Source organism: Oryctolagus cuniculus, chromosome 13 (assembly GCF_051225735.1).
Source record: "Oryctolagus cuniculus isolate XC-2025 breed Fujian yellow rabbit chromosome 13, ASM5122573v1, whole genome shotgun sequence".
In the NCBI taxonomy this organism is placed as follows: Eukaryota; Metazoa; Chordata; class Mammalia; order Lagomorpha; family Leporidae; genus Oryctolagus; species Oryctolagus cuniculus.
The window spans coordinates 55,318,187-55,333,887 of NC_142879.1; the positions used below are offsets into that span (position 1 = coordinate 55,318,187).

A 15,701-nucleotide genomic window follows, 5' to 3' on the forward strand; every position below is an offset into this window, starting at 1 on the left:
TGGTCTCACTTTCCCTTCTCCTCCTCCTGCTAGGAAGCCAGGATACAAGGGAGCCATAGATGTCCATGTGGCTAAGCCTCTTGAGGCCCAGATCAGGGTGGGGAAGGTAGACAGAATTATGGATATAATACACATGCCATACACCTTGTATGCCACCATCCCACATACCCACACCCAGCTGCAGCAAGGATATTAGTTCTTCAATGCTGAGTAACAGAGCATCTCATGTTAGTGACTTAAAACAACAGCCATTTATTATCTCACAGTTATTATTATGATTATTAATTCACAGCTCAGAAGTCCAGCACAGGATGGCTCAGCCAGGTCCTCTGCTTAGCCAGTCTCACAGGGCTGAAATCACAGTACTGTATCCCTCTCTGGAAGTGTCCATGCCCATTTAGGCTGTAGCAGAACCCAGTCCTTGCGGTCATAGGACTGAAGTCCCCGTTTGCTGCTTATCAGCCAGGAGGTTAGTCTCTGGAAGTTACCTTATTCCTTGGCTCAAGACTGCGCTTCTCCATCTTCAAAGCCAGCATGGGCAGGTGCAGGCCCTGGGACCCCCTCATCCTCATCTTGCTTGGTTTCTATTTTTGCCTTATCTCTGTGACTCTTCCTCTTTGCTCATCTGTTTTTAAGGGCATGCTTGGATAATCCAGGACAATTTTCCTGTTATTAAAGTTAACAAATTAATCTTAAATTGTTCTGCAAAGTTTCTTCACAGCAGTACCTGAATTAGAATCTTGACATCTTTAGTGAATCAGCCAGCTACAGCAATGATCAACAATGTGTCAATCTTGGATAACCAGGGTTTTTTGCTTTTAACTACTGTGATTTTAATGAAACACTTGAGATATAATTCACAAGCCAGACAATTCACTATTTAAGGTGAATATACAATGTTTTTGGCCTATTACATTATTTTTAAATTGTAGAATATACACACACATATAACATAAGTTTGACATTTTAAGTAATTCAGTGGAATTAATAACATTTACAATGTTGTGCAACCATCACCACTATCTATTTCTATAATCTTTTCACTACCCCAATTAAAAATTCTGTAACCTCTGAGAAATAACTCCCCATTGCCCCCTCCCAGATCCTAAGCTCTAATTTACTTTGTCTCAATGAATTTGAGGTACAGCTACCTTAGGAGTGAAATCATGTCATATTTGTGTCTGGCTTACATCATGTAGCATGTCTTCAAAGTTCATCCCCTTTATGGTTGGATAACATTCTATTTTATAGATATACCACATTTCATTTTTTTATCCATTCATCTGTTGATAGACATTTGGGTTGTTTCTACCTTTTGGCTGGGGTAAGCAATCCTGCAAAGAATACTGGCACGTAAGTTTCAGCCCCTGCTTTTAATTCTTTTGGGTAGATGTGGGGAGCAACTGAGACTAGACTAAGTTACTGGAATTAAGACTTATTCTATGCATCTGCTCTCCCACAATATGGCGCTGAGAGAAAGAGACCAAACAACCTCTATGCAGCTGCCTCATCAGTTTGACAAGCTGCAGGAGCTGATCCTGCTCCTGATTGGAGGAGAGCAGCGTGCTCAGCATGTGGATAGCAGAGTTGGGATTGGTGGAAGAGGACTATAAAGGAGGAGAGAGACAACATGCACCAGGGTACATCTGAAGGAACACCTGTGCAGCCCCCGAGAGAGCCGGCCGGCGGTGTGCCGCTTCTCCGTGGAAGTGGGGAAAGTGGCAGGGGGAGCCGCCCCTCCACAGAGGTGGAGGGGTCGGCAGCCAACCCGGGAAGGACCAACAGCAAACCAGGGAAGGGCCGAGCAGACAAAAGAACAGCGCAGGGTCCTGTGTCATTCCTCCGCGAATAGGGGAGCGACAGGTAGATACCTAGGAGTAGAACTCCTGGAACATATGGCAATTCTATATTCAGTTTTTTGTGGAACCACTGAACTGTTTTCCACAGGGTCTGCCCCATTTTACATTTCAAATAGCAATGAACAAGGGTTCCAATTTCTCCACATCCTCCTAAACACTTGTTTTTGATAATAGCCATTCAAAAGGATGTGAAGTAGTACCAAGTTGTGGTTTTGATTAGCATTTCTGTAATGACTAATGATGTTGAGCATCTTTCTTATGCCTAAATGTCCATTTGTAATTCTCCTTTGGAAATACATTTATTCAAATCACTTATTTTTTTAAAAAAATTTATTTATTTATTTGAAAGGCAGAGTTATAGAGAGGCAGAGGTAGAGAGGTCTTCCATCCACTGGTTCATACCCAGATGGCCACAACGGCCAGAGCTGCGCTGATCCAAAGCCAGGAGCCAGAAGCTTCTTCTGGGTCTCACACATGGGTGCAGAGGCCTAAGGACTTGGGCCATCCTCTACTGCTTTCCCAGGCCATGGCAAAGAGCTGGATTGGAAGTAGAGCAGCCGAGACTGGAACTGGCACCCATATGAGATGCCAGCACTGCAGGTGGCAGCTTTACCAGTTATGCCAGAGTGCCCACGCTTTACTTATTTTGGAATGGCTTGTTGTTAAGTGGCAGGAGGGAGTTCTTTGAATATTCTGGATGTCATAAGAGATGTAAGATTTGAAGGTATTTTCTCCAAATTGTTGTCTTTTTATTCTGTTAATAGTATCCTTTGATGCACAAATCTTTTTAAGTCCTATTTACCTATTTTTCTTCTATTGCTTGTGCTATTGGTATTATTCCCAAGAAATCATTGCTAAATCCAGTGTCATGAAGATTTTATTATGTGCTGGCCCATCAATGATCAAAAGCAGCAACTGGTAATCAGACCAATAAATCTGAGTTTTGGAGAACAAAGTCTGAGTATCCACTCTGGCTCCAGCAAGGCACACCAGGAATGTGGCTGCCTGATGGGGCATAGTAGCCACTTGTAAGAAAGAACTAAAATTGCCGGTGCCGTGGCTCAACAGGCTAATCCTCCACCTTGCGGCGCTGGCACACCAGGTTCTAGTCCCGGTCGGGGCGCCAGATTCTGTCCTGGTTGCCCCTCTTCCAGGCCAGCTCTCTGCTGTGGCCAGGGAGTTCAGTGGAGGATGGCCCAAGTGCTCGGGCCCTGCACCCCATGGGAGACCAGGATAAGTACCTGGCTCCTGCCATCAGATCAGCGTGGTGCGCCGGCTGCGGCGGCCATTGGAGGGTGAACCAACGGCAAAGGAAGACCTTTCTCTCTGTCTCTCTCTCTCACTGTCCACTCTGCCTGTCCAAAAAAAAAAAAAAAAAAAAAAGTACTAAAATTGACTCAGGCTTACTAGCTTCTTCTAAGCTCTCTGCTGGTGCTGCAATGGGGCTGTTAAAACCAGACTTCCAAAATAGCTGGCTCAGTCAGCCCCTGTCAGTTCAATTGCTGTTCGGATAAAGGGTTCGATTCTTGGCACTTCCTACTCCACCATCTTTCCTGATGTCATCTTTAGGTACCTAGATTTTTTTGACCAGAACTCTGGGAATTTTAGTCCCAATAAAAATTTTCCCTTCCACCCAACTCATACTGGCAGGCTGCATGCTGATTCTGTCAATTGTATCTTTCACAGGGAAGCCAAAGTACCAGTTTCCTTCTGTTACAACTGAGCTCTGGGCGCCTCGTTCCTACAACTTCAAGCTCCTTCCGCTCTGTCCAAGTCAGTTGCCATTCTCATCCCACCCATGGACTGGCATGGATGGTAATGCCTATCAATGATCTCACTTGATGGTCAAAAGTGAGGAGGGGGATAAAATACATAGCTCATCTTAAGAGCTGAATTTGGAACCTCTGTATTGCTTGTAACTAGAATACATTTTTCCAAAAAAAACAAAAAATGAATGCAATGTCCAAAAGGGTGGTTTGGTATCTGTGACATCATTAATTTTAAGTCAATTACAATCCCGTAAATCTTTTGTAAACTTGTGTTCACAAAATATATCACCTGTTATAACAGTGGAGTAAGACTTTCTGAGTCTTTAGGTTTTTGAAGCCTATTAAATGGCTTTTAAAAAAAGGATTTACTTATATATTTGAAACAAAGAGTTACAGAAAGAAGGATTTCCCATCAGCTGGTTCAATCCTGAAATGGCCACCCCAGCTGAAGTCAAGAGCTTGGAATTCCATCTGGGTTTTCTATGTGAGTGGCAGGGGTCCAAATAATTGGGCCATCTTCCATTGCTTTCCCAGGCACATTAGCAGGTAGATGGATCAGAGGTGGAGCAGCTGGGACTCAAACCAGCACCCATATGGGATGTTGGCACTGCAGGTGGTCTCTTAACCTACTGTGCCACAACACTGGACCCTGGCTGTATGTCTGTGCCATGAATTACCCTATCAACATCAAATCTCTTAACTCAAAAAAGATAAAGATTTTTTTAACAAAAGTTTTTTTTATTTCATGTACAAGTATTTGTATGGTGATAAACTCAAGGAGTCATCAAATATTTGTATAAATCTGGGGCAACAGTTATTAAGCACCTTCAGAGGTTTCCACAGTTTAGGAATTTACCATTTAAAAACTTTTAGAATGAATCTAGTAAAGTGAATAAAATAGTTATAAAACTTATAAAATCATGATGAACATTTGATACAGAAGGCTTGATATGGAATGATAAATACAAGAAGAAAGAGTAATTTATGAGGTTGCACTATATAAAAGACTCAGATGTTCCCCAAAGCTTATGATTGTTGGGGACAAAATTGACTCTGAAAACAAACTCCAATCATTTAAGGAAACACTTTCTCCCAACTTAGTTTCCAATGTGCTGCACAAGCAAGTGAGGACAATGGTAGGAGGGTATGTAGGTGGAGGCATTGAGTACACTGGGATTTGAAGAAATGGGGAGGGATCTCTTGTCCAAGGAGAATTTCAGGAAAATTTTTTCTATGTTCTCAAGTATAAGTGTTCTTTGGCAAAATATGTCATTTTCTCTGTGTAGTTATTTAAGGGTTTTTTTTTTTTTTAATTGCCATTCATAAATCCCCTCCCCTCACCCATTTCTCTTGGGCTTTCCATTCCTGCTCTTGGATAATCTCTTCATGATACTTTGAGTCTTCTGTACTCCCTTATCCCATCCTTTATTGACTCAAACACCTTATGCTCAACTTTCAGTCCAAAATTTCTATTGCTTTAGGACTCTGGGAAGCAGTTGACAAAAGACAACACTAGCTACTAATGGAAGAGGTTCTCTAAACAAATTGTAAAAACATAAATATTAAATGTAGCAGTGGTCCCTTTAATTAGACAAACGAGCAATAAAGAGTCTGGACCATTAAGATAATTATTCAATTTGCTCTTCCTATACTGTGTCTTCAGATGCACATTTAGCCACTAAAGTTCAAAGATGGAGAACAAAAGGATAAGCAGATTCATGGTTATTTATAAATTGGTTCTCTGGAGCAAAGACAAAAACTGATGAACTGGTTAAGTCATCACCTTGTACCAGCTCTAAACTGTGTCTGTCTCAGACCTCAGACAAATCTCCGTGAGGAGAGTGGACTTCAGTGCTAGCAATGAAGGTGAAGACCAACACAGCACCAGAGACCACATGCTGGAATACAGGAGCTTTGGGAAAACAGGATGACTTTGGTAATCTCTGGTATAATTTAAGGCACATCAAAATAATTCCTCATCCTCAAACATCTGACTCTACACTTTGAAATTCCTATCATAGGATACTCCTTTGACTTAAGCCTTTGAGTATCAAAGGCTACTACTGAAATGCCAATACCTCATCTGGAAAAGGATGCTCATTATCATCCACAAAGTACCCATATATCCTCTAGGATGGGTAATTTCTTATCAAAAGGCAGAACATGGTCATTACAATGAGGGCCTTGGAATGAAGGTGATGAGGAACTAGGGAATAAAAAAATGGGAATATAAAGAGGGAAATCAGAGCACCAAGAGAAAAAGTAAGGGAGGGCTAACTCCCTCCTTCACTCACAACCTCACCTAGGCAGACCCAGGCTGGTGTGTTAAGCAGCTGATAGGATGGTAGGTACCTCAGAATGAGGCTGAGCTTTTAAGGCCACAAAGAGGGGGATGACTTAGGCCTTGGCTGGTTCTACTCACCACTGGGAGAGAGACTAGGTTTTGGGAAAGGTCCAGGGAACTGGGATGGGGTAGGTAATCATCACCCAGGCTTGTATAAGCTTATCTGGAGTTGGGCCAGGGTGGGAATTCTGTCCTCATACAGGGGGAGAAACTTTCCCATTAAAGAAGTGTATGTTGTGGGGAATAGTGGGGGGAAAGTTGTTGGGGCTCAGGCTGGGATGGGCCTGAACCTAGTGGTCACTCAGGCAGAGGACAGTTTTTCAGTCTGGACCAAGTAGATTCAAGTAGGATGCTCCTGTGAAATACTTGGAGAGGAAACACGGCAGTCTTGTCTTCATTTCCGCTCAATACAGTCCACTCCCATGGTGTTGTCAGGACAACGGCAGGTCCTGCTACCTGGAGTGGCCAAGCAGAGGTGAGTGCAGCCGCCGTTGTTCACAGAGCAGTAGTTGTGGCCTGCAAAAGGCAGAAATCAGTTCAACAGCCTTCTCTGACCTGACTCAACAGCCACTGAGAGACAGGACACCGTATTAACCTTACTTCATTTTCTGAGAGGCCAAAATTGTGGCCCATTCCAGGGGAACAGAGAACAGCTAAGCTAATCCATTGTTTGTTAAACCAGACAGGCAAAAACGCTGATTCTCAATTTGGGGGCTATACAAACTTACCACTAAAGCTATAAAACAGATCTCAGGGAGGGTTCTCCAGCTCTCATTAGAACATGGAGGCAGACTCTTAAAGCATAGAGCACTTTCTATCTACTTACACTCCTGGTTTCACTCTAACGGGGAGAAGGAGAAAAGTAGAGAAGCGGAGAGGCCTTTGAGAGGCAGCATGGTATGGACTCTGGAGCCAGGCTGGCACCATGAGAGGTGCGACTTTGAACTTGTTTCCATTTCCTCATTTATAAAATGAGCACAGCAGTGCCCACCTCATAGGGCTGCTGTGAGGATGAAATGAACTACGAATACAAAGCGAGTTGATCTATGCCAACTTACTAGCTCTCAGTAAATGCCAAACATATACTTGAAATTATTTTTATTAGTTATTGTTATCACTGTTTGGCCAAATATATGGACTTTAAATCAGCAGAGATCCGAACATTAATGTTCCATTTGGAACCTGAAGACTGTATACTTCTAGACCCAGTCCAAGACTCAGTACTTTATCTCTGTCTACTTCAGGCCTGGGTGTGTTCTATGTATTCACCTGGCTCATGTACTCAGTAATGAAGATCCTTGAGAGACAGGACGGCTAGCAGTTATACCGGCAGCAGCCACAGCGTGGACTCTATATCACCAGGTTGCCCCCAGGAGTATGGGGAGTAACAGTACAGGCGAGTTACCTTGGGGACACTGAGACAGGGCCGTGGTGATGCCATACAGCCGGGTCTGCTTGTGGGGGTGGAAGGAATCCGTCTCTTTGGAAACAGCCAGATCGACAGCCACCACAGAATTCCTACAGAGCACAAAAGTCAGGAGCTCAGAAGTACATCTGATGGTTTGAACCTTTCTCCAGGGAGTGACTTTTTTGCAGTTTTGGGTATAAACTGGAGGCCATAAGCAGATACGGTGGCCTTGCTCCTGAGACATCCCTCCCTCCTGGGGTGCATCAGGCCTGCATTTCTCTGGCTTCCCAAAGAAAGGTGATGGTCAGCCAGCTGTCTCCTCCCTCTCTAAATTCCAGGCAGGAAACAGGCTTTCTCTTCAGAGCCCTGGCCAGCTGCCTCCTCAGTTTCACCCCTCCTTTTGCAGAAAGGGTGGTCAACAAGGGGCTGTGGGAACATTGCGGTTTAAGAACCATAAACAGGCATGACTGGACATGGGGGGAAGGGACAGACGTGCTCAGGAAGTCCAAGTTCACAGACTTGAAACTGCCCTGCCAGGAGCATCCAGATGACAAGGGGCACCTCCTGCTCCCCTTCTCCTCCACCCCCACCTGCATCCTGACAGCCCAAGGGTGAGGAAGAAAGGACATCTCTGCATGTCAAGGTCAAGACAAGGGGCCAGAGGAAAGGGCCTGGCTTCCCAGAGACAGAGTGGAGCACAGGCCCGCCCAGCCTCAGCAGCAGCCAACTTACGTCTTCCAGTCTGTGTAGTACAGATTCTTCCCGTAGCTCGTCACAGCAAAAGGATACTGGAGCCCTTCGAGGACCTTGCGTCTGCTTGGCTGACTGGGGTGCAGGCACTCTGCCCGGTTGGTGCCTGTGTGCAGCAAAGACAAGTCCCTCATTGTTCGCACCAGAAGTGGGCCCTTTGTGTCACAACTGGAGGGTGCCAGGGGCAGAGGTGGGAGAAATTTGGCATTACAGTGACAAATCCTAGAGAATACATGCAGCCTGGTCTTAAAACTGGAGAGCTGTCTCTCGCTCCTGTGCCTTGCCCCTTTCAACGATCGATACCCACTGCCACTCTGGCTCCCACACCTGCTTCTGCTGGGGAGTCGGGGGCTGGGGCAGAGAAAATGCAACTCGGCTCAGCTGGTCTGGAAGCAGCTGGTGCCTAGGTCTGCTCCTACCCCCAGGCTCCTTTCTCTCGGGAGGAAATACATCATCTTCCAGCTCTTGTCCAAGTTCCTCCTTCCTGAAGCTTCTCCAGCCCCTCCTGCTCTATGAATTCAGAGCCTTTAAGGATTGCTAACCCACAGCACTGGTGAGCAGCTGCACCCGGCTTCCATCAAAGGCCTGCATGATGACTGCATCTTAAGGCCTGGGATTTCACTGAAGTGCTCATGCCTCACTCTGTCCTAACGGGATGGGCACTGTGCCTCATAGCCTCTGCATCCCACGTGGCACCTGACAGAGTGTCTGGAACAGATATTACTCAATAGAGACTCCTACGGAGAGAGAAGATAGATGTTCCTCCCTGACTGAGCATTCTGCCCACATCCCTGGCCTGAGGGACACCCCACAGTTGCCAGGAAAGGGGCATACAGCAGGGACTGCTTGTGGGTGCTCTTACTTTATCTTTCTTGGCTCCAAGTCCTGCCTAAGCTTCTGGGGGACAGAGAGAGCTATGAAAAATGTAAGCTGTGAATTGCTTAACAGATATCAGGATGTCTACAGGTCTGTGTGGTACCACTTAGAACAGGAGTCAGACAGCTTTGGCTGTGAGGCAAAACCAGGAACAGTAGGCAGGTATTTATACAACAACTTAAAATGTAACATTTTGGGGCTGGCACTGTGGTGTAGCAGGTGAAGCTGCTGCCTGCAGTACTGGCACCCTATATGGGTGCCGGTTTGAGACCCGGCTGCTCCACTTCCAATCCAGCTCTCTGCTATGGCCTGGGAAAGCAGCAGAAGATGGCCTGACTCCTTGGGCCCCTGCATCCACATGGGAAGACCCAGAGGAGGCTCCTGGGTTCGGATTTGCACAGCTCCAGCCGTTGTGACCCATTGGGGAGTGAACCAGTGGATGGAAGACCTCTCTCCTTCTCCCTCTGTGGAACTCTGACTTTCAAATAAATAAATAAATTTTTTAAAAACAAATAAAACAAAATGTAACATTTTGAAATGCAAAACCCATAAAACTTCTGGGTTACATGACAGTAAGTGGCAGGTTAGATTTGGCCAAGGCTGTAGTCTGCCAAAGATGGAGAACTCTCCCTGGACAGGGGAAAGCCATCACCTGCATCCACCCAGCAGAGCTGAGATGAGAACGCGTCAAAGGTCAGCCCGTTGGGCAAGCCCAGGTCATCCTGCACAAGAATCCTGCGGTTGGTGCCGTCCATGTAGGAAGTCTCGATTTTGGGGTTGTCTCTGTTCCAGTCTGTCCAATAAAGGTTCCTGGAGGACGAAAAGAAGGGGAAAGAGGAAGAGAAATAAGAAAGACCTATGAGAAAAAGTTTATGAAACAACTCTTTTCCAAAGAGATGAGCAGATGTGAAAACAGAATGGAGGGGGCTGGTGCTGTGGCATAGTGGGTAAAGCCACCACCTGCGGTGCCAGCATCTCATATGGGTACTGGTTTGAGTCCCGGCTGCTCCACTTCCAATCCAGCTCTCTGCTGTGGCCTGGGAAAGCAGTAGAAGATGGCCCAAGTCCTTGGGCCCCTTCACCCAGGTGGGAGACCCAGAAAAAACTCCTGGCTCCTGGCGTGGGATTGGTGCAGCTCCTGCCATTGTGGCCATTTTGGGAATGAACCAGAGGATAGAAGACCTCTATCTCTCTGCCTCTCTGTAACTCGGCCTTTCAAATAAATAAATCTAAAAAAAAAAAAAAAAAAGAAAGAAAGAAAAAAGAAAAGGAAAGAAAGAAAACACAGAATGGCTATACATGATCTGCAGATGATGTGACATGAGCTCTCTTGCAGACCCTGGAATTTGCTTATTCTGTTACTAACACATTCAGTTCCCTTTAACATAACTGATAGGCTATGTCAATAGGGTTGTTAATCAAACAAAAGCCTTTAACTGCTGAGAATTCCCTGTATTATGCCACCAGTCCAGAGGGCACAACAGATGCAGGGGGCCAGACAGAGGTAAGATGCAGAGGCTGGCAGAGGCTGCGGTCAAGGTGTCTGCCCCTGAGGAGTTGGCTGAGGGGCCACAGAATGAGAGGATGTAGTCCCAAAGGGAAGGAACCCAAGCATGAAGGAGTTGCAGGCCTGGGGTGTGAGGTTCAGAGCCTACAGTGAGGGGAAGCTAACAAAGGTGGGGATGAGCTGAAGAACCCCACAGGCACGTCTCCCCAGGGGTACACCTAGGTGCTCTTTGGGGGTTTATACAGCTGGAGTGTTGATCTGTACTCAATCCATAGGGAAAATACCCAACTTCTGAGCTGTCACCTTACAAAGCCTTGGCAAAAGGTGTGCAAGCGGGGCATGGTCGCAAGTCCACATTGGAACACGTGCCCCGCGTTCTACTGACTATAGTCACGTATAGCACCCTCCATCCTGTACTACTTCACCACTGGAGTCAGAGCCTCACATCTGGGAACATCCGGAAGGGCAGATGTGGGTGGAACAGAGGCACACACATATTCACGCAATGATACCCTCTCACGGAATCCGTCACGATGCCTCGGGGGTTCACCAAATCGGTCTCGAACAGCACCCGGCGCTGGGTGCCATCCAGCTTGGCAACTTCTATCCGGTCCAGCTGAGAATCCGTCCAGAAGATGTTGCGGCCCAGATGGTCAACGGCGATGCCTTCCGGGCTCCCGAGATCTAGAACCACACAGAGAGCGCCGCTGACTTTTTTTGTCCAAGCAGGTGCCGACTTGGTTTGTTTCTGATTACTCAGTGCTCTTTCCCATGACGTCCACTCCCTGTGGCTTTGAATGTGAAATGCCTGCTGTTTATAGACAAGCAACCCTCAGAGTGACAAATCCGACATCATTCATTTGCTCACTGCGCTGGGGACCAGGACTGTAATGACAACTGTGCTGTTGCCCACAGCCCAGGAGAGACCCAGGGCCCAGCCTGGGGAAGCCACGGAGGGATTCCCAGGGAAGTAGCTTCTTGAAGCTGGCTCCTAAGGATGGATAAGAGTGTGTCAGGCAAAGATGCTATATGAGGGTTTTCAGGTAGCAGGATCAGAATTTAAGGAAAGCTCAGACCTGGCTTGATGTGAACTGTATGTAATCTTACACAGCTGGAGACAAGAGGTGGGACAGTGGCCAGAGATGCAGTTAGGGTGCTGAGATAACAAGCTTTGAGCTTATCTCATGGGCCAAGGGGAGGCCCAGAAAGATCTTAAGGTGGGGAATGGAACACATGGAGCTATGGTATTTGATAATTGTGTGTTAGAAAGGTCATTTCAGAGAAACAATACCTCCAAGAAATTGTAGCTGTTACTTCATAGAAGTATAAGGGGTACATAGATGGAGTGACAGTAATTACAAATAAGCCTCCTGGAGGTCTCCACTGGTCCACAACAACTGGTTTCAAACCAAGGGTTGCCACTGGGAACTTGCAATGTGAGTCTTGTGCTCCCTTTTAAGTCATATTTGTTGAAGATAGCAATGCTTTTCTTAAACTTTAAAACAAAGCAAAACAAAACAAAACAAAAACAAAGAAAGGCAACTTGGGTTTTATTGGTACCACTGATGATTTTTTCCCTCTACAGATGAGAGGACTGAAGGCCACTGAGTACAGTGTACACAGGAAGGGGAAGAGGATGCCCCATTTGAGGAATCTGGGCTGTGAAGACTGGGTTCCTCCATCAAGTTAAAAGCACTGCAGACCCTCGGCTCCCTGGGTTCAGGCCTTCACTGGGCCCCTAAAACAGAAACACTGAAGTCCGGGAAAGGACATTCCCAAGGGACATTTATGAAGACTCAGAAACCACACTTGAACGAGGTCTGTACTACCCAAAATAAAGTGGGGAAGTATACAGTATTCAAATACTTCCCACCTCCCTGAAGGTACAGAGACAGGGAAACTGATCCCCTGTCAGTCCCTTTGTGGCTTTCAGACAGAGCAGATCACTGTGGGGGTGTATTTGAAATGAGCACATTCTGTGTGAGAGACACGAGTGGCTCAGACTTGGAGAGGGGTAAGGGGAGGGGGAGGAGGACCAAAGCTGATCAACAAGAAAATCAATAGGATACCAGCAGGGAAACCCTGGAGGAAGCTCCATGTCCCGCCGTCTCTCTATAACATCTGGTCCTGACAACCAAAGCCCTTCTCCACCCCCAACCAGAAAGAACTCCCTCGGGGGCTGTGCTGGGAAGGCTTGCCCTTTACTGTTCAGTGGGAGGAAGAAGCCTAGAGAGCAAGGTGACAGAGGTGACAGAGCTGCACTGCTCCTGTCAGAGGAGACAGATTACCATCGTTCCTAGAATATTTGGCTGGGACTTCACCTCAAGGGAAGAGAAGTCCAGGATTCGGACTGAATGAAATAAGGAAGAAAAGATAACCACCGCCACTCTCATGCACTAGGGAAATCCAACCTGTACCACGCAAGTTCCTGTCCCTCATATTAATATATAAATACATAGAGTTCTTTCTTTGCACAGATCCTGTTTTGGTTGTGTTCTGTTTCCCCAGTGAGTAGGCTTTCTGCTTGGAATGTTTCTTGCTGTGCTTCAAGTTTTCTTGGATGACTATCAGGTCCAAAAACAACAGGAAATAGCAAATGATGACATACTCCCCACTTCCACTGGGTTTTTAAATCAAATAGTAGATAATAGTAGCAACATTTTTGAGAGAGAGAGAGAGAAGATGCAAAAAAGGCATTTTTGAACTTCATTAAACCAAAGCATGAAAACGAGCAGACTTTATATAGTCTGTTGGCTCCCAGAGAAGGATTTGGGGTCTGTATCCAAAGCCAGACATAGTGAATTCAGCCTCAGCTTCTTGTCTCCTGTGAAGGAGCCAAGGAAGGGAAAACATGCCCCAGGGGTTGTTCACCAGGATAGGGACGCTTCCAGAACATCAATTGTTAGGGAGACGTGTAAGCTGGAAACCGAAAAAGCTACATTCGTTCCTAAATAAAAAGAAAATATGACGGGGTGGTGCTGTGTGCAGTGGGTTAAGCCTCAGCCTGCCGACTCTGGCATCCTCTATGAGTGCTAGTTCTAGTCCTGGCTGTAAATGCCCTAGATATGAACTGGGGAGTTAGTGTTTTGAGTGTTTTGAAAATTAATGGTCAGGGCACCAGGGCTGTGGCATAGGGGGTAAAGCTGCTGCCTGAGGTGCCAGCATCCCCTATGGGCACCAGTTCAAGTCCCGGCTGCTCCACTTGTGATCCAGCTCTCTGCTAATGCACCTGGGAAGGTAGCAGATGATGGCTCAAGTACTTGGGCCCCTGCACCCACGTGGGAGACCTGGACGGAGTTTCTGGCTCCTGGTTTCAGCCTAGCCCAAACCCAACCATCATGGCCATTTGGGGAGTGAACCAGCATATGGAAGATCTCTTTCTCTCTCTCTCCCTTCTCACTCTGTCTTTAAAATAAAGAAAATGAACCTTATAAGTAAATAAAAAGAAACATGAAATAAGGCTCAAAGACTTCAAAGATGGCCCTTTGATGTGTACATTTGACAGAGGAACAAAAGTAACTTCACAACAAGTACCATCAGCTTGATCATGTCTTTTGAGCAAAAACATTCCCAGCTAAGCTGATGAGTCACTGACCTATTAAGCAACATGTAATTCTTGACCTTTTCAGAACAGGGTCATTTTTGCCTGGATTTTTGTTGTAATGGTCTTTAAGCCAGATAAAGGACACCTGTTGTAAAACAGTCCTGACTTGTTGAATGTAGGCAATAAAACAATGTAGAGTTCTTGATTTCAATTGGTATCCTTAAGGGATTGGGGTTAGGTGGTGAAGTGCAGGCTGTGCCAAAGCATCAGACACTTTATCATCAGTGACGCAACAAAAAAACAGAAATGTCGGCAGCATTCAGCCTGATCTGTTGTCCTTTGGTGCAGGCAATCAGAGCGAGTGCAGTGGGGACAAGGTGAAGAAGGGAACCTACCCCAGCTTGTGATGTGACAGCTGAAGTGACAACCCCTTAACTGGACAATTGTGTTGGGAACAGGTGCAACCATCGGAGTTGCTATTTGCTACATGCTTGTGATTCTCTGTACGTTATGGTTCATCTTCTTGCTGCTTTTGGGAAAATCCAAGTGGAACGCCTCATGGGACAGACACTCAGACAATCAATTCCAGGCTTAGAAGCTCGAGGAAGAATGCATGTTCAACCCTGCTGGCGAGTCTGACTTTTATTGTTCATGAAAACTTGATGACATAAAGCTTTCAGAGAAAGGCCTAGGCACTAGCCTTGTTTCAATTTTCTCCTTCTTAGGCTTGCAACAAAGGGGCTCATGATTTAATTAAGAGTCCTTGGAGAACTCTTCATGGGAGCTAGAAACAGTGGTGCTTTGAAGTAGAGGACTGGCCCTTCTCACACCACCAGACCCTGTGTCTGCCTGTGTGTTCCACCCCTCCACACTGTGTCAACAGCCACGTAGGCTGCTAGACGTCAAACCAAAAAGGAAAAATGATACTTGCTTGCCCAATGCTATGGCTTGAACATAATTTTTTTCTTTTTCTTTTTTTAATTTATTTTCCCCCCTCACAGAAACCTTTTATTTAAGGAGAACAGACTTCATGCATTTCATAAGTACAACTTTAGGAATATAGTGATTCTTCCCAGCATTCCCACACTCCCACTCACTCTCCCACCCCTCCCCTTCCTCCCTCTCCCATTCCCAGTCCCATTTCTCTACTAAGATCCATTTTCAGTTAGCTTTATATACAGAAGACCAACTTGGCACTAAGAGTTCAACAATTTGCACAGAAAAGAAAAGACGAAAAACAAAACAAAATAAACTGTTCCTCTACTGTTGAGACAAAGGCTGTTCAAAGTCATTGCATCTTGAAGTTAATTTCACTTTTTTTTCTTTAGAAGCTTAATTAACTTTAAAGAAGCACCTCAGAATGATATATCTTTTGTGTGCACTTATAATACAACTCTTTGAGGACAGAGGTCCTGCATGGGAAGTTCATGCAGTGACTCTTGTGTTTAATTTAACAATTAACACTCCTACGTATGACATCAGTGATCACCCAAGGCTTGTGACATGAGCTGCCAAGGCTATGGAAGCCTTCTGAATCCACAAACTCTGTCAGTATTTAGACAAGGCCATAAACAAAGTGGAAGTTCTCTCCTCCCTTTGGAGAGAAGCACCTCCTTGAACATGACTTAGTCCCCAAACTTATTA

The 15,701-nt window shown here is 45.8% G+C and overlaps 1 protein-coding gene across 1 annotated transcript in view; it reads right to left on the reverse strand.

The window, feature by feature from the left end:
* Positions 1–4,345: 4,345 nt before the first annotated feature.
* The window catches only part of NID1 (nidogen 1), a 78,485-nt gene continuing 67,129 nt past the window's right edge, over positions 4,346–15,701 (reverse strand). Inside the window, exons 16-20 of the mRNA XM_070055550.2 lie at positions 11,026–11,197; positions 9,659–9,816; positions 8,113–8,236; positions 7,378–7,490; positions 4,346–6,488 (exon numbers count right to left, since the gene is read on the reverse strand). Coding sequence (XP_069911651.2) covers positions 6,367–6,488; positions 7,378–7,490; positions 8,113–8,236; positions 9,659–9,816; positions 11,026–11,197 — 689 coding nt within the window. The 3' untranslated portion in view covers positions 4,346–6,366. The remainder of the gene's footprint in view (positions 6,489–7,377; positions 7,491–8,112; positions 8,237–9,658; positions 9,817–11,025; positions 11,198–15,701) is intronic.